The sequence below is a fragment of the Thamnophis sirtalis genome, unplaced genomic scaffold, assembly GCF_051295495.1.
Source record: "Thamnophis sirtalis isolate CommonGarterSnake01/CBP01778 unplaced genomic scaffold, rThaSir2_p1.2 scaffold_13, whole genome shotgun sequence".
Lineage (NCBI taxonomy): Eukaryota > Metazoa > Chordata > Lepidosauria > Squamata > Natricidae > Thamnophis > Thamnophis sirtalis.
The window spans coordinates 34,282,447-34,301,276 of record NW_028261393.1 but is presented as its reverse complement, the minus strand read 5'-3'; the positions used below and the strand labels follow the sequence as shown (position 1 = coordinate 34,301,276).

General features: G+C 37.7%; 2 protein-coding genes across 5 annotated transcripts in view; one reads left to right on the top strand and one right to left on the bottom strand.

Annotated features, from left to right (window-relative positions):
- The window catches only part of LOC106550713 (vascular endothelial growth factor receptor kdr-like), a 241,718-nt gene that overhangs the window by 38,658 nt on the left and 184,230 nt on the right, over window positions 1-18,830 (bottom strand). For 2 of the 4 annotated variants that reach the window (XM_087728031.1, XM_087728033.1), the window contains exon 19: window positions 14,344-14,460. In XM_087728031.1, the coding sequence (XP_087584157.1) occupies window positions 14,344-14,460 (117 nt within the window). The remainder of the gene's footprint in view (window positions 1-14,343; window positions 14,461-18,830) is intronic. The other 2 variants (XM_087728032.1, XM_087728034.1) reach the window with 1 other exon arrangement.
- On the top strand, window positions 10,059-12,368 carry LOC148043137 (uncharacterized). Its single transcript, XM_087727923.1, has 2 exons — window positions 10,059-11,483; window positions 12,354-12,368. Exons 1-2 carry the CDS (start codon window positions 10,089-10,091, stop codon window positions 12,366-12,368), a joined length of 1,410 nt encoding a protein of 469 aa, XP_087584049.1. The 5' UTR covers window positions 10,059-10,088.

Here is an 18,830-nt window from a genome sequence, read left to right as displayed (position 1 = left end):
GTGGCCAAATAGGAATTTAAAATGTGATAGGAGGGAAATGATTAAATGTATGCCCGGAGAATCATTTCCACGTAACCATCAAATCGAGTTTATGTTCCTTTCCTATCGACTATTGCAGAATGCATCTTGCATTGCATAAGCCAAGTGTAGCCCAAAGCATAGAAAAAACCCTGCTGGAACTTCCGGGGAGTGGCCTGTCGCCGGTCGGCAGCTTAACAGAGCTGCCCCCAGAATTCAGGATCGTTATCTACTCAATATCAAGAAGATAACTCTTTTTTCAGACAAGAAAAAAGCAGTGAGGAATCTCAGCTGGTAAGAATCTTCTTTGAAGTTCACAGTTTGTTTCTTTGTGAGCTGTGGACGGAGGGGGAGGGTCAACCCAAAGCTGAGTCATTCAACTCCGACCTGAACTTCGCAGCTGTTATTCACAGCACGAGACAGGATCCCCTCCCCCTCAGGACAATCTTTAGAAAAGAGACTATTAAAAATCAATACGAGCAAAGACCAACTTGTGAACTTTTAAACCCTTCTCTATCTGAAATACCAGCTTCAATGTTATAAAAACCTCTTTTGCTTAATTGTCTTCAAAATGGCGTTTACAGCTTCTGCATCTGTTATCTCCGGCTTCCTGCTACAGAAGTAAAGAAATAATCTCTTATAATTTAATTAGAGCTACTCCCTTAAAGCTTTCAAGACTCTTTGTTGATTCAGACACATTCCAAACATTCTAAATGGACTTTCTCTTTTGAAATCCTCCGTAAAACCCCTTGGAAAAAAAAAAAAAGAAAAAAAAAAGAAGGGAAAAAAGGGGGGGGGAGGAATTTCTTTTTCTCCACATAGCACAGTGGATTAGTAATTTAGAATAAATAATTAAAACCAAAATATAATGGCATCCAAATCAACCTCTGTTAAATTACCTCCGAAAACGTCTCCCATACCTGGCACAAAGTTGCAGCCCCCACCATCTATGCCCCCTAGTGGAGATGTACTAACAAAAGAATTTTTTCTGGAAATGTTCAAAGAATCCAGAGAACAGAACTTAGAAATGTTTAAAGAATTCAGAGAACAGAACTTAGAAATGTTTAAAGAATTCAGAGAACAGAATCTAGAAATGATTAAAGATTTCAAAGATGAAATAAGGAATGAAATGGAAGTTCTATATGACAAATTTGATACCAGGGTCACTAAAATGAATGATAATATGATGGGAATTGTAAATGTGATAACAGAATATATTTCTGGAATGGAAGATAATTTAGAAACTCTCAATGAAGCTAAAACTAACCTGATATCCAAAACTGAAGTGGTGGAACAAAAAATTGATAATGCTGAAAAACAAATTATTATGATACAGTATAAGCAGATGGAGCTTGCATTAAGAGTGAGGGGGCTGCGTGAAGAAAAGCAGGAGAACTTAAAGCAAATGTTTTCTGAAGCTTTTGACCGTCTGGTGGGAAAACCGGGATCCAATTTTGATTGGCAGATTGACAGGATTTTTCGTGTTAACTCATGGGCGGCAAAACAAAGGCAACTTCCCCGAGACGTGGTAATATACTTTGTTACAAGAGAATCTAGAAATATGATACTACAAGAGTCCTACAATACTAAGCTTCAAATTGGTAGACAGGACCTGATTGTTCTGAAAGAAATACCGCCTCAGATGCTAAGAGCCAGAAGAGATTATGCTTTTCTGGTGGAAGAGCTCAGAAGGCGCCAGATACAGTACAGATGGGATGCCCCATTCGGTATTATAGTTACAATGGACAAACAAAGACATCGTCTCAGCTCTGTATGGAAAGCTCGTGATTTCTATCATAAGATTCTGAAGATGGGATACCCTGAACCTTCGGGATATGGTGAAAAACCACGAGACGAACAAGATAAACAGCAAACCACACAACCATTAGATAAAATGTATCATCTCCCTCTTCCGGAAGGGCAAGGAGTCAAGGAAAAAAGATCCAACCGCAAGACCACCAGACAAACGGATAAACAAGCTACTATGCAACAATCTCAACAATCATTGGCCACTGACCAAGGAGCTACTGCAACAAGCTCAGAAGCTGTGGGAGGAGCCAAACCAAAGGTGAGACAGGCCTTGCGGGAGGCTCTAAAAAAGCTTCAGGCAACCAAAAATGACAACTAAGATTTTGACATGGAATGTTAACGGATTGAACTCTCCACAGAAAAGAAAGAAAATATTTCATTATCTTAAACAGTTTAAGAATGACATAATTTGCTTGCAAGAAACTCATATCAAATCAACCGATCAAAAATATTTGTTTAACCCCAAACTGGGCCAACATTTTGCGACCTCAGCCATGGAAAAGAAAAATGGCATAGTAATATATTTAAGAAAAGACATTAAAGCTGAGCTAATTGAAGCAGATCCCTTTGGAAGATATATTGCATTAGATTTAATCTTAGAAGGGAAAAAGACGTTACTTTTGGGAATTTATGCTCCTAATCAACAACAAGATGGATTTTATAGAAATCTCCATGCTAAATTAGTACAGTGGGATTTTGAGTCTTGTATATTAATGGGTGACTGGAATGGCGTGATCGACACCAAAAGAGATAAGAAGACAGCTCGCCCGAACACCAAATTTCGAGCTAAGTTACCCAAACCCTTTTTTGACATGCTGGACGACTTTGAATTGCGAGACGCTTGGCGCGAGAGGCATGCAGAAGAATATGACTTTACCTTTTTTTCCAATAGACATCAATCTCTTTCAAGGATTGATTTTATACTAATTACAAATGATTTACTTTGTAGGGTGAAGAAGACAAAGATTATGGCGAGAGTTCTTTCAGACCATAATCCAGTCTGGATGGAATTGGGAAGGGTAGCCCAGGCAAGAAGGTCCTGGAGGTTGAATGAAAACTTATTTAGACATGAAAAGTATGTTAATGATTGTAAAAAATTGCTATCGGAATATTTTGTCTTCAATATGAACAAGGGTACATCTTTGGAATATGTATGGGATGCAAGCAAAGCGTATATGAGAGGAGTATTAATGAATATAAATAAAATACATAGATACAAACAAGGGCAAAAACGAAAAGAATTGGAAGAGGAAATTAAAGGGAAAGAGTCAGAATTAACATTGAATCCAGGAGATACAAAGATTAGGGAAACAATTGCTATATTAAAATCTCAGTTTGATATGCTGATCTCTGACCAGGTAGCTACTAGTTTATTATATGCTAAACATAATACTTTCTGCAATGCAAATAAACCCGGTAGGTGGTTGGCTTATCAGATCAGAAAAAAAAGGAAAGCTCGAAATGTATCCAAATTGTGTCACAGAGGGAAGGAAGTGTTTCAACAGGAAGAGATTCAAAAGGTATTTCGGGAATTTTTTACAGAGTTGTATAAAGGGGATAAAATTAAGGACGGAGATATAGACAAATACCTAGATAAAGAGAAAATCCCCCTAGTCAGAGAAGAACATAGGCATAAGCTGAACCAACCTATAACCTCTGGGGAAATTTTGCAGGCAATTAAACAATTAAAGTTAGGGAAAGCACCAGGCACAGATGGTTTAACAGCTGTTTATTATAAATATCTACAGTTAGAAATGTTAGAACCCCTCAGAGAACTATTCAATAAAATTCAATCGGGAGGGAAAGTGCCTCCCTCGTGGAAGACTGCGTTCATATCGTTGATACCCAAAGAAGATCAAGACCTTACCCAACCAAAAAATTACAGACCTATTTCATTACTTAATGTAGATTATAAAATTTTTACTAAAATATTAGCAAATAGGCTAATGGGGGTAACTCAGCAACTGATACATACCGATCAAACTGGTTTTATACAGGGCAGACAGATGAAGGATAACGTTAGATTAATTATCAACGCTTTAGAATACCTGGGAAAGAACAATCAAATCCCGGCCGCATTCATATTTTTGGATGCGGAGAAAGCCTTTGATCGAGTTAATTGGCAATTCCTGCTGAAGACATTGCAAAAAATGCAGATAGGAGATGGCTTTTTACGGTCAATTGGTGCAATATATCAGCAGCAAACAGCCCAGATCATTGTCAATGGAAGTCTGACAGACTCCTTTCAAATTGAAAAAGGTACAAGACAGGGCTGTCCTCTGTCCCCATTATTGTTTATTATAACTTTGGAAATACTGTTGAATAAGATACGGGGCCTGGGCGGTCTAAAAGGGATCAAAATTAGACAGCAAGAATATAGAGTTCGTGCATTTGCGGATGATCTGGTTATAATATTGGAACAACCGCAGGAATCTAGTAGGGTATTATTGAATACGATCAATCAATATGGTCAAGTCTCGGGATTTAAAATAAATCTAGGAAAAACCAAAATAATAGCTATAAATATGACTATCAAACAGAAGGAAGAACTGGGGGCGACGCTAAGATGTGAGGTAGTTAAAAAAGTTAAATATCTTGGAGTTAATATCTCAATCTCAAATGGGAAATTATACAAGTATAATTATGAATCACTTTGGCATAGTACACAGTTGGAGTTGAAAAGGTGGGAAAAACTGCATTTGTCCTTGCTGGGTAGAATAGCGGCAGTAAAAATGAACATTTTACCAAAATTTTTATTTCTTTTTCAAATGTTACCAATACTTAAAAGAGATGCGAATCTTTTAGAATGGCAGAAGGGTATCAACAAATTTGTGTGGGCAGGAAAGAAGCCGAGGGTAAAGATGAAAATAATGCAAGATGCACGTGAAAGAGGAGGATTGAAATTACCTAACTTAAAATTATACTATGACGCAGTGGCATTATCTGCAATTAGTGATTGGATTCATCTAACTAATGACAGAATTTTGAATATCGAGGGATATGATTTGTTATATGGTTGGCATGCTTACCTGTTATTTAACAAAAAAACGGATAAGAAATTTAAAAATCACATCTTAAGAAATGCTTTATTGCGGGTTTGGAAGAAATATCAACATAAACTAAATGATAAAGTGCCCATGTGGGCAATTCCTAGACATGCAATTGAAAATATGAATGTAGAACAAAAACACGATAGAACCACCTATAGACAACTTCTTATCTCAGAAAGAGGGGTGATGGAACTAAAATCTTTAGAGGTACTTAAAGAAGAGAAGGTAGTTCAAACGTGGTTTCAGTATGGTCAACTACAAGCTAGGTGGAAAACAGATCAAAAAACTGGCTTTGTAAAAGTTGAGGATAATTTGTTTAAACAAATAAGAGATCAAAGCTCAATGCATATAAAGAGGATATATAATGTATTAGTACAGATGGATTCTGAAACGGAACTGATTAAGGATTGTATGATAAAATGGGCTCAGAATGTCGAGGAACCAATAATGCTTGAAACATGGGAAAGAATCTGGGTAAGAAATGTGAAATTTACACAAGCACAAAACTTGAGAGAAAATTTTTATAAGATGTTTTATAGATGGCACCTAGATCCTAAAAAGCTTGCCTCTATGTATCCAAATGTTCAACCTAAATGTTGGAGATATGGTTCTTGTGATGCTACATATTTTCATATATGGTGGACATGTCGTAATGTTAAGGCATTTTGGATAAAAATATGGTGGATCGTGCAAAACATCTTTAAAAGAAGGATAAAATTTACCCCCCAGCTGTTTTTACTGGGTATATGCATTGATTTTACAGTAACAGAGACTAATTTGATCCTGTATTTAATAACGGCAGCAAGACTCTTGGTGGCGCAGTATTGGAAGAAGAAAGATTTACCCACAATTCAAGAATGGACTTTGAAAGTTATGAACTTAGCCGAAATGGCCAAAATCTCAGCATATCTCAAAGAACATTCAAACAAGAGATACAAAAGAGACTGGAAAAAGTGGATTGATTACATAAAAAGTAAATATGGGACTAAAAAACTCCAGATAGCTTATGCTTAGTATCAGTAATAATTTAAATTGTTTAAAATTTGGGTAACAGTAAGAAGCTGAGTTCAATGTAGAGATATTTCAGACTGTGATTGTTCAAAAATTATACCAAGTATGGTCTTTGGGAAGTCGGGGGGAGGGAAGGGAGGTGGGGATTTAGGGGGAGGGGGGAGGGGGGAAATACAATATGTGTTAAATTCCATGATTGTATTTGTATACTGTGGCTTTTCAATGTTAGTGCGAAAATAGTACAAACCGAATATACTGGAAGGTAATAGATACCGAAGGAAAGAGTCGAGTGAAAGAAGAAGGAAGGTGGAGAGGGTGAGAGAGAGGAGGAGGAGAAGGGAGGGAGGGAATGGAGAGGGAGTGATAGGGTTAGAAAGAAGGGGAGGGGAAGTAGGCGTAGAGGGGTGTGTGAGAAGGAAGAATGAAAGTTGGAGGGGGTTGAAAGAGGGTGTATGGCAGGCCAAGGTGGTATACTGGGTTTGTATTGTAGAGGGCATTTTCTATATAAGTGAGGGCTGTGTTTATTATTCAATGTTATATGCCCTGATCAAGCACAGTGAATATGTGATTGTATAGAATGAAAACATAATAAAATATATATTAAAAAAAAAAAAAAAAAGAAAAAACCCTGCTTACCTTAACTAGCTCATATTTTTATTCTTATTTCTTTGGTTTACTCTATGTCCTCTTTTGCATTTACCCTATTTTGCATTTTGAATATAACATATAAAACTCAGTACCAATTGTTTCCTAATGTAGTAGTTTTAATAGAACTGCATTTAATACTAATCTCTGGTGCTTACTTTCTCCTATTTTGGCCAATCAAAATCCATGATATTTCCTTGTTTTTCTAATTTTTTGAATGGACATTAAAGTAATTTTCCTCCATTATAAATCATCCGAAGGAAACTCATCAGTGAGACCAACATCATGACTTTAATTAAACATATCCTGCAGAGATTTTGGAAATGCCCCAAGGATTCTTGTTTGTGATGGCAAGAAGAAAGAGAAAGCAAGATTTTGGAAACACCAGCCTCCCCCCACAAGAGTTTCAGCTGAGGTTTCTCAAAATAAAGTATCTTGGTTCCATCTCTTATCACATCTTGGTGTGCAGGAAGAGCAACAAAGATGAGCAGCAGCTATTCTTTGCTTGCAGTGTTCCCAGGATGGTTCGAGGGCACGGGATGAAACAAAGTATAACCTGCAACATTTTATTCACTCATTTGATAACACTTGATTTATTCAGCTATAACAACGTGAACGTTCCCACGTATACCAATGATGTAAGGACTAACCAATTATTGTGCCTTGGAGACTTGTTAGCCAATAATGATATAACACGTAAAGTAGGTAGAGCTCAAAGAAGCTGAAAACACTATAAGAATGATATTTCATGATTAATAATTTTGCTGTTGATTCTCATGTCAATTCTGGTTGCTCAATAAACTTCTGTTGGTTCAGCTATCCGTGGATTGGATTATTTCTTTCATCTCCAGCCTCGGGACCCTAAATGCTACATTTTGGCGCCTCGTCCAGGGAAGGACAGATGCGTCGTCAGCCTAAGGGCTTCTCAACCTATCAAGGTTTCTGTAAGTATGGGATCTTCGCTTTCTCAGGAACAAAGGAAGCATGTTAATGAGTTGGGTTATCTTCTTAAGAAGTCTGAGTTATCTATTTCACAAAAGGCTCATTTTCGGCTGGTCCGTGAAGTTGCTTTAAATTGTCCTTTCTATCCTGCAAAAGGCTCTCAAAAGTTGCAAGGTTTTGCATTCTGAGCCGAGGAAAGATATAGATATTTTGCATGCTTGGCATTTGTGTCATTATGCTATAGAAATGTTTGGTCAGAAAGAAGATTCTGTTTCTTTCTTATCATCCCCTCCCCCTCAACATTCTTCTACTGTGATTTTTCCTCCATTGTCTGAAAAAGAAATTTCGTCTTTTGATCTTAAGTCTAAGTCTAAAATAACACCTTCTTCTGCTTCTTCTGACATTGTGCTAAAGCCTCCTCCTCCCCCTCCTCCTATCCCCCCTCCTCTTTCTCTTCCTCCTATTCCCCATCCTTCTGCTAATATTCTTCCAAAGTCTGCTTTTCAGAAAATGGTAGAAAGTTGTAAATCGGATGTCACTATTTCTGGAGAAGAGTTAGCTGAATGTGTGTGTCTGATACAGTATCAACCACAGGCTGGACAGCAAATTGCAGAGTGGGAGGGTTTGCCATTTCAGATTTTAAGGGAGTTAAAAAAGGCTATTTCTGATTATGGTAATTTTACTAGAGGTTTTTTGGAAGGAATTAAGAATGGCTATACCATGATACTGCAGGATTGGAAAAAATTGCTTAGAATGATTTTGATTTCTATGCAATGTGTTGTTTGGGAAAGTGAATAAAATGTTGCAGGTTATACTTTGTTTCATCACATGCCCTCGAACCATCCTGGGAACACTGCAAGCAAAGAATAGCTGACAGGCAAATATTTTCTGCAGATTGCTGCAGTTTTTGCTTACATGTGTAACCTCAGTTCCAAGGACCATTCAGATGATTCACTGTAAAAACCCTACATTTCCTCGCTTACTGTTTTGCAAAAGAAATGTCTCCAGGACATTCTAAATAAACTTAAATTGGGATACGTTGATAGAATTGTTTCTATAGCTAAGAAATTATGGTTAGCAATTCTTCCTACTTCACCTTTACCTACTGGTTGTCTTTATTCTATTTTGGATGAAAAAGTGATTCATATTCATGAATGGTTGAATTTGTCTGCTTCTCCTCCTGGAAATATTTTTCCTTATCAACAGGCTTTAGAAGAATTGATTTTGAAAGCACGACAAAGATCTTTGCAAATAATAGGTCATGACCTGGATGGAATAGCTTTCGCTCATACTAAACTTGAACATGAACATTTGATGACTGTTTCTGATTCATATCAAATTGCCTTTTTCACACTACCTTGGTGATATTCAATATTCTTTACCTAAAGATCCTAGAATAGTTATTACAAATTCATTGAATCTTTCATTTTCTTCTATTTTTACTCGTTCTCCTCTTCCTGAAGCACTAACAATATTCACAGATGGATCACCCACTCGTGGAGTTGTGGTTTGGACGGATGGTCAACAATGGTTTTCTAAATTCACTTCTGTTCAGAGATCTGCCCAACGTTCTGAGTTGGCAGCTGTTATTTTGGCTCTGAGATTATTTTCTGATCAGCCTATTAAGTTGATTGTTGATACCAAATATGTTTTCCTTGCAATGCAATCTCTTCCTTATGCTTATTGTGCTGTTTCTCTTGACGTTAATATTTTGTCTTTATTTTTATCTTTAAAACATGTTTTGGAAGAACGTGTCTTTCCTTTATATGTTGAGCACATTAGGAGCCATTCTCCTTTTCAAAATCCTTTTACGGAAGGAAATAGAAGAGCTGATGAGACTCTCAAACAAGTTACAACTCTTTTTTCAGATCCTGTTGCTAGTCAATATTTTCATCAAAATGCTAAATCTTTGACTAAACAATTTTCTGTTCCTATGTCTCAGGCTCGTGACATAGTTCGAGGATGTACTTCTTGTCAACAATTTGCTGTTCCTTTTCCTATGGGAGTAAATCCTCGAGGAACAAAAGCTAATCAAATTTGGCGAATGGATGTCACACAATTTGCTACCTTTAAACCATACACTTATTTACATGCATCCATTGATACATATTCTCACTTTTTATGTGTCACTGCTGCTAGACATGAGCACACTTTTGATGCAATGTCTCATTGTCTTTCTGCTTTTTCTGTAATGGGCCGACCAATTCAATTAAAAACTGATAATGGTCCTGCGTATACTAGCAAGGACTTTAATTCTTTTTGTCAACAATGGAACATTCAATTGATACATGGAATTCCTTACAATTCTCAAGGGCAAACTATAATTGAGCGAGTTCATCGTACATTCAAAGCTACATTAACTAAATTAGTAAAAACTGAATCTGGTCCCTTTAATTTGAGAAAGATTCAAAATTTGATCTTTATTGCTCTTTATGCATTGAATTACTTAACTTTTCTAGATTCATTTTCAGACATTCCAGTCAAGTTTCATTTTCAGACGTCCCCAGGTTATAAGTTGGTCGTGGTTATAAGTTGGATGTGGTTACACTGCAGTTAAAGATTTGCAAACAAAGCAAGCTGTGTGGATTCCAGGCCCGTGTGTTCGTCCTTATCATGGAAAAACAAATGAAAGATCCAAGGATGCAACGTCCTCCAATCTTGCCTTGGAATCACATTGAAGATCAACCTCAATTGAAAAAATCCTTTTTTCTCATGTGTTGTTTTCTCTTTTTCTTTTTCTTTCTGGTTTCTACTAACTCGGAGACAACTCCTGCTTTTCCTCTTAGTCCTAATCTTTGGATTCGTCACACTCAATATATGTTTTTGATTCATGGTCATAATATAACTTTATATTATGAACCTCCTATGGCTCTTGGTCAAGTTGCTTTTATTCCTAATCTAATTAATTCTTCTTCTTTCATTGTTTCGCAACTTCAACATATTTCTTCTTCTTGGTTATTTTCTACTCCTCCAAATGAATTAAATTTAGTTAGATGGAATTATATTTGGATTAACCAATTTACTAGAGGCTTATGTTTTTGTTGTTATGCTCGTCATAATTGGCTTAATCAATGGTCTGATTACCCAAAAGCTAAACGTATTTTAGATAAAGTAGGGAATTATAGTTATTGTACTCAGAAATATTGGTTATGTGGTACTATTAAAACATCACAAGGTCATAGCACTATACCTGATATGTATCCTGAAAATTTTCCTATTTTTCAAACTGTCTCTTCTAATACTGGAACAGGTGGATCAATCTGTGCTGGATGGCAATTAAAAGATCCTGCAATGTGGTTTTTCTTTGACAAATATGCAACTAACATACACCCTCAGAACTATCAATGTGCTGCCATTATATATTTGTCTTTACCTGTACAAGTGGGTGTTTCTGGAAGTTTATCAACTCGAAAAAGACGTGCAGCCTTGGGATCAAAATGTTCTGATGAAGTTATTATTGATACTCAATTTTCTTCATTGCCTACTTTTGGACGTGCATTAGTTGGAACCATAACTGGAACTATTACTTTGGGATCATACCCAGGAATAATAGCTGAAGAAAATAGACATTCTATTTTAGGTCTCACATGCCAATTGGAGAAATTTATTAATGCTACTGCTGCAATTATTAGAAATTTGCAAAATGAAATTGAAAAACTTAATCAAGACTTAATTCAACAACGCTTTGCTATAGACTATTTGCTAGCTCGTCAAGGTGGATTTTGCAGCTTAGTTGGTCAATGTGCTTGCGCTGTGCATTTTCATTCACTTAATAAAACTATTGAAGATGAATTAGCTATTTTACAAGTTTCTATAAAAAATAATGTACATGATGAATTTTCTCCTTATGCTTGGTTAACTAATTGGTTACCTAATATTTCTTGGTTAAAACAATTGTTTTTCTATGGTGTGAACATAATCGCATTACTTATACTTTGCTGTTGCTGTATGCAATGTGTTCCTTCACTTTTGGCCATGTTTCGCAAGTCTCCTGGACCTACTTTGAATGTGATTCAAATGCATGCTCTTGAAAAATCTCTTTTTTCGTCATTAAAAACAAAAAGCGAGAAAAAAAGGCTATTTCTGATTATGGTATTACTGGAAATTTTACTAGAGGTCTTTTGGAAGGAATTAAGAATGGCTATACCATGATACCACACAGTGGTGGGTTTCAAAATTTTTTGGAACCTCTTCTGTAGGTGTGGCCTGCTTTCTGGGTCCACTGGTGGAACCTTTTCTAACCGGTTCAGTAGATTTGACGAACCGGTTCTACCAAATAGGTGCGAACTGGTAGGAACCCACCTCTGATACCGCAGGATTGTAAACAATTGCTTAGAATTATTTTGATTTCTATGCAATATGTTGTTTGGGAAAGTGAATAAAATGTTGCAGGTTATACTTTGTTTCATCCCATGCCCTCGAACTATCCTGGGAACACTGCAAGCAAGGAATAGCTGACAGGCAAATATTTTCTGCAGATTGCGGCAGTTTTTGCTTACACGTGTAACCTCAGTTCCAAGGACCATTCAGATGATTCACTGTAAAAACCCTACACCAGTACTGTCACAGAGAAGAGGGGAGTGACGTATTCTCCAAAGTACCTGAGGTTACAATGGATGCAAACTAAATAAAGGAGAGATCCAACCTAGAACTAAGGAGAAATTTCCTGACAGTGAGAACAATGAATCAGTGGAAGGGCTTGCCACCAGAGGTTGTGGGTGCTCCATCACTGGAGGTCTTTAAGAAGAGACTGGAGAGCTGTTTGTGTGGAATGTTATAGTGTCTCCTGCTTGAGCAGTGGGTTGGGCTAGAAGATCTCTAAAGTCCCTTCCAGTCCTATGATTCTATGTTCTCTACCCTACCTTTCTTCTCTTCTAGAGTTACAAGTTTTGAATCAATTATAGCTATGCATACAATATACTTGTATTCTATGACTCCTTTTCTTGATCGAGAGTAATTAGTCCCACTCCTGAAAAAAACACTGTTAGAAAAGCAAGTCAGCCATCTAATGTGGGACAATTCTCCTGCTTACTTCCCCCACCACAATGCCACTGCCTGTCACAGTTGTCTTAATGCTATCGTTTTCAACAGGAAAATCATATTGGGAAGAAAAAGAATATTATTATTACACACCTCTGTTCTTGTCTAACTATGGATCCCAGTTCAGTCTGTTTGTGAAAGTTTCTATGTATTTAAAGACATTGAGATTAAAAGAATCTGTGGTATAGAATACAATTGTTCTGTGCCTCTTTCTCTGCAGCAGTTCTTACTCAGCTGGGTCTTGGTTGCATTGTGAGATATATCCATTCAGGTACAATGGGCCTCATAAATATTTTATGAATGCTTTATAAACAGCGGGGGCTGCATTTTTATGGTGTTGTGTTCTGCTTGAGCTTCTCTGACAGAAAGGTTGGTATGTGTGTGTTCATGTGTGTGCAGCGGGAAAAATAGACTTGCCTCAAAATACTTGCAGTTACTTAGTTCTACTAAATCTTTCAACTTCAGCTTCTCTGAGGGGATCCAGAATGAATTATTTTAATCCTAGATACAGTTTTGCTTTCCAGTACAGAAAATGCAGAAGCCAATCTGTTTTGCCAGAACTGGGCAAAATCTTGTATGAATCCAGATAAACTGTATATCAAGGTATGTATATTCACAGAGGATTTTGTGAATTTGTGATATATATATATATATATATATATATATATATATATATATATATATATATATATATATATATATATATATATATATATATATATATATATATATATATTACAAAAAATAAGAGAGAAAAAAAACACATAACAAGAAAAGAAACAGTTTAAAAACAGCAACATCCTCATACATTCATTCTAATCGGGGCTGGACCTCAACAGTGAGGTCAACAGCCCCTGGCCTGCCAGAGCAGCCAGGTTTTTACAGCTTTCCTGAAGGCCATGAGAGTGGGTATGGTCCGGATCTCCAGGGGTAGCTGGTTCCAGAGAGTCGGAGTAGCCACAGAGAAGGCTCTCCTCTGAGGGCCCGCCAGCCAACACTGTCTGGCTGATGGCATCTGAAGGAGGCCCAATCTGTGGGATCTTACATACATGCTGGTCTTGTTGTATTCAGGTCTTTTCCCATGTAACATTGAAATTGCCTTGGCAACGTTTCGGCGAGGTCTCACTCACCATCTTCAGACTGGGTTTTGGGCTTAAAGCGTGGTCAGAACTGCCGTCCTTCTATAAATCTTGGTGGGTGGGTGTGGAGTGCTGGCTTTGTTTCAGTATTTGGAATGATTGGTAGATTGGTGCAGATTGGTGCTGGCTGTGTGTCCGTTGTTGTTTCGTGTTGTAACGGTCTGGGTGGTGGGTGGGGCTCGTAGTCAACAAACGAGCCCCACCAACCACCCAGGCTGTTACAACATGAAGCAACAATGGACACACAGCCAGCACCAATCAGCACCAATCTACCAATCATGATACAACCACACAACCAATCATTCCACTTACTGAAACAAAGCTAGCATTCCACACACACCCCACCAAGATTTATAGAAAGACAGCAGCTCCAACCATGCTTTAAGCCCAAAACCCAGTCCTGACTATCTCAATGTTGACTCAACCTTCCAGCCTTCCAAGATAGGTAAAATATGGACCCAGATTATTGGGGGCAAGTTGCTGACATTTGTAAACAACTATGGAGTGGTATATATGTCTAAGTACTATTGCTATAAGAAAGGAGGAGGAGTGCTTTGGATATGTTAATTGCCTTGAGTTATTTGTAAAAAATAATAAAGGCAGGATAGAAATAAAAATAAGTAAAAAATAATATGAAAGTATGGGGTTTTGTCTCAAGTTACAGAACCAAGAAATCATCAAACACTCACCTCCAGGCTTGGTACAAGCCCCCAGTAGGTTGACCACATTTAGATGATGTCCAATATGGATCAGGATCTTCAGTTCTGACATCAGAGCCTTGCACTCATTAGACGTTGCACACTCTGCTTGAGAAGGAAGACATAAGCATCTTTACACCACAGGATATCAGCAACAGGAAGAGTCAAATCCTGTTTATGTTTGAAAGGGAAGCAAATACAGGCATGGGAAAAAACAAAGTACACCCTGATCTCTTCTAGGGTCTCTGTATATTATTTCTCATCAGATAAGACACAATTTCCTGCCCTGATCTTCTCAAAGGTTCTTATCTGCAAGGACAAGTTGAGCTGTTTTGGAAAACCATTTCTGCTCCCAATTTCCTGCTAGGATAGCACAGTAGAATGTTGACCATTTGTGAACAATGAAAGTTCTAAAAGCTAAAATCTTTTTGTCCTCTAGAGGTCTACATACCATTGGAAATAATCTGGATGGATGGAGATACCCAAAACATTTAGACAAAGTAGAGACTTGGTTTTAGAGGCTGTCTTGAAGATCAGAATGATATCCAGGACAGCCTAGATCACTCCAGGAGATCAGAATGATCAACCATTCACAAGGTGGATTAAGATTCAATCTTGGCCAAAAAGGACACCAACTTCATTCATTGCTTGGATTTTATTCATTATTGCTAATGCAGTCCCATAATGGTTTACACTACAGTTTTGCTTCTCTTCATTTACTCTTGAATTAAATTTCCTTCATTGCATTCCATTGACATAATTAATTTTCTTCCTTCTCCATTCAAGTTTAGTTCAGTACTACCATCCAGAAGAACTTGTGGGTTCCATACAAGACTTTGAAAAGCTAAATGCAGACTCAAGAACTGAAGTCGGGTATGTCCACTAGCAAGATATGGTCATAACAGTGAAACTTAATTAAGCAAAGGAATTTATGTAGGGTTTACTCCTATACGTGATAATAAAATTGAGTTGCTAACTGATTGAATATGATAATGGAAAGATAATTAAATAAAGGTTAAAATATATGGAATAGGGGCAAATATGAAACTGCTATGGGGAGAATGTAACCCAGTCTACATCTCGCCCAAAAATAGGTTGGATGGGTAAAATACAATTACTATATATGTATACTTCTTTTTTTCTCTCTTTTAAAAAAGAAAGAGGAAGATATGTGTTAAAATTAAATATGTATACTGAAAAGGAATTATAAATACCATCAACATAAAATGGAGCTCACTCAGAGGCTGAAATACACCAAGTAAATGAGTTGAAGAGTGGGATGTAGAGGAGAGAGGTAAGGGAAGAAGAGAGGGAGAGGAGAGAGGGAAGGGGGAGGAGGAAAGAACGAGTGGAAAGGAGGGAGAGGAGAAGGAAAGAGGAAGGAGAAGTAGAGAAGGATGACAGAGGGAAGAAAGGAGGTAGGGAGGAGGAAGAGAGAGGGTGAAGAAAGTGATGGATAAGGTACAAATATGGTGTATGGAGAGCAGAAGAGCCAATAATTGTTTTTGGGAGTTGATGTTAAGACAAATTGATGTACACAGTTAATAATATAATAAGATGTTGGTTATGTAATAGTATACATGTAGCTATATGTTATGAAAATGAAAAAATAAAAAGCTTTAAATAAAATAAATAAGCAAAGGAAGGAGTCCATTTAAAAATGGAAGCATATGAAGAGTGATTGCAGGAATTGGGTAGGTCTATTCTAGTGAAAAAAGAACTAGGGGTAACATGATAGCAGTCTTCCAATATCCAAGGGGTTGCCACAAAAAAGGAGGCCAAACTATTTTCCAAAGCACCAGAAAGCAAGACAATGGATGGAGGCTAATCAAGGAGACAAGCCACTTAGAATTAAGAGAAACTTCCTAACAATGAAAACAACCTGTGGAACAGCTGGCCTTCAGAAGTTGTGAGAGCTCCATTACAGGAGGCTTTTAAGAAGAGAATGGACAGCCATTTGTCGGGAATGGTACAGGGTCTCCTGTACTAAAAAGACCTCCAAGGTCCTTTCCAACTTTGTTATTCTGTTTTGCTCCCTTGGTTTCTTTCACGTTTCTTTAACTCTGTCTCTCATCCTCTTTATCTCTTTTTCTCTTCAGATGTTTCTCCTTGTCTTTCTCCTTCTCTCCATGCAGGAAGCTTGAACAAATGGTTCATTCCTTCACTTGTAGAGAAAATTGCTTACTTGAAAATGGCCTTTGAAATTAGACCAAAAGCAGGCTGAACACAGGCTGAGGAGTGCACCAATTATACACCTGTTCTTGGATTTAAAATATTCTTAATAATTCTGGCAACATAATCCCACAATAACTCAGTTTCTCACAATAAGGATTGTTCATACCAATGACTTCCAGGAAAGAGCTAGGGACAACTGTTGTTGAGAACTACTATATTTTCATTGGAAACATTTCTCAAACAAGTCACATATTTGGCAAGTTGTAGGATGACATTTTCCAGAGTGTACTTCCATGTGGGATAATTCCAAAGCATGGAGAAAAATGTGGGACAGACCTTTGAAAACAGTACTAAATAAAGAATAGTGGCTATTCCTGATGCTCTTGGAAAGAAAATTGGATGCTCAAAGTAATTTCGATCATACATAAAAGATAACAGAGTAACAGAGTTGAAAGAGACTTTGGGGGGGTCTTCTAGTCCAACACTCTGTTCAGGTAGGAAACCCAATGCAATTCCAGACAAATAGCTATTCAGACTCTTAAAAGCCTCCACTACTTCTGAAGGCAAGGCTGATTAATTATTCTGACTGTCAGGAAATTTCTCCTTAGTTCTAGGTTGCTTCTCTCTTGGTTCAGTTGCCGCTTGTCCTGCCTTCAGGTGCTTTGGAGAATAGCTTGACTCCCTCTTCTTTGTGACAGCCTCTTAGTTATTGGATATTGGATAAGGATGAGCAGATGACTGACCAAAAGTTGTGCTAACATCTAGAAGTTTTGTATTGTGAAGCAAACGTGGTTTCACAACAAAATATAAGATTTTGCAGTGATGAAAGAAATCGGTCCAGCCCTCATCTAGTTAGAGAAAACTCCACAATATATTTTAAAACCTAATATTCCAAGCAATTAATATGCTAAGTGGTGTATTTATTCATCAAGTATCTATAGAGAGAACTGGTATGTAAATGTCATTACCAGATGGCCCAAACCTTGTCACTGGAAAGAAAATAAATTTGTTTATGTTGGCAAGGTTTGTGCTCCTCATCCTTAACACAATTCCTTTCTGATTTCTTTAAATACTTAAATGTTAAGGTATTTAGACTACTAGAAATCCATCCATATTAGTAGAAAAGATACCTTTGACTGATCATCTATCACTCATTGTATGAGACGAGACGAGGTGGCGTAGTGGTTAGGGTGCAGTACTGCAGGCCACTTCAGCTGACTGTTATCTGCAGTTCAGCAGTTCTAATTTCACCGGCTCAAGGTTGACTCAGCCTTCCATCCTTCCGAGATGGGTGAAATGAGGACCCAGACTGTGGGGGCGATATGCTGACTCTGTAAACCGCTTAGAGAGGGCTGAAAGCCCTATGAAGCGGTATATAAGTCTAACTGCTATTGCTATTGCTATTGCTATTGCTATTGCTTCCATGCTAAGCTAGATTTCTTTACAAGGTCTCCTTCCTTGGGCAGGATTTGGACTAGAAGACCTCCAGGATCTCTTCCAGGTTCCAGCCCTCTGATCCTGTGATTTGTCATTAATTGATTTAATTTGTTTATCTCTTTGGCATTACCCCTTTCAGTCATTAAGAAACAAGATGATATATATTCCAGCTTCTTTCGGTTTGCTGAATCTCTCTGTATGTTAATGGAGTATGTTGGAAATGAGGGAATAACTCTGATTAGCTGAACATATTTATAGCATCTAATCTGGTGTTTCTCAATTTTGGCAGCTTGAAGACATGTGGACTTCAAAGCCCAGAGGGGAGTTGAAGTCCACACTCTTTAAGTTGCCAAGGTTGAGAAACATTGATTTAATCTCTGGCATGCCAGAAACTAAACTTGGATCTTGTGCATGCAGAACCTGCTCATGTGTTTTGGGCAGAGAGAGTCCTCCTGTGCCTTCTAGAGAAGCTCTACCCGTAGTCATCTCTGGTGGCCATTCAACAAGGTACTTCATGTTGCTCTTCTGGAGGCTGGCCTGTACAGGACATCTCTAACAAAGGTACATGGCAATGCTGTTTCATCATGTCAGAAATTCAAAGCTAGAGGCTTCAGAGTCATAAATGGATTCAGGATCAGTTTCAATACAGATGCTCTGGAGGTTTCAGCACCTGGTTGAGAGCAATACAATAAATCTTGAACCCAAGTCTGCAGGGATGCCATTATGGTACCTGACATCATGTCACCTGCCATCACGTTATTTACATGTTGGGTTGGGAATAGGCAAAAAGCTGCAAGTTGCGGCAATAGAAGGGGAAAGCTATACCAGTGGATGTTCTTAAATGGAGACCATGTTTAGGGGGCTTT

Excerpts from the sequence above, each read along its gene's own strand:
- LOC148043137 (XM_087727923.1), top strand. The coding sequence starts at position 10,089 with ATGGAAAAACAAATGAAAGATCCAAGGATGCAACGTCCTCCAATCTTG.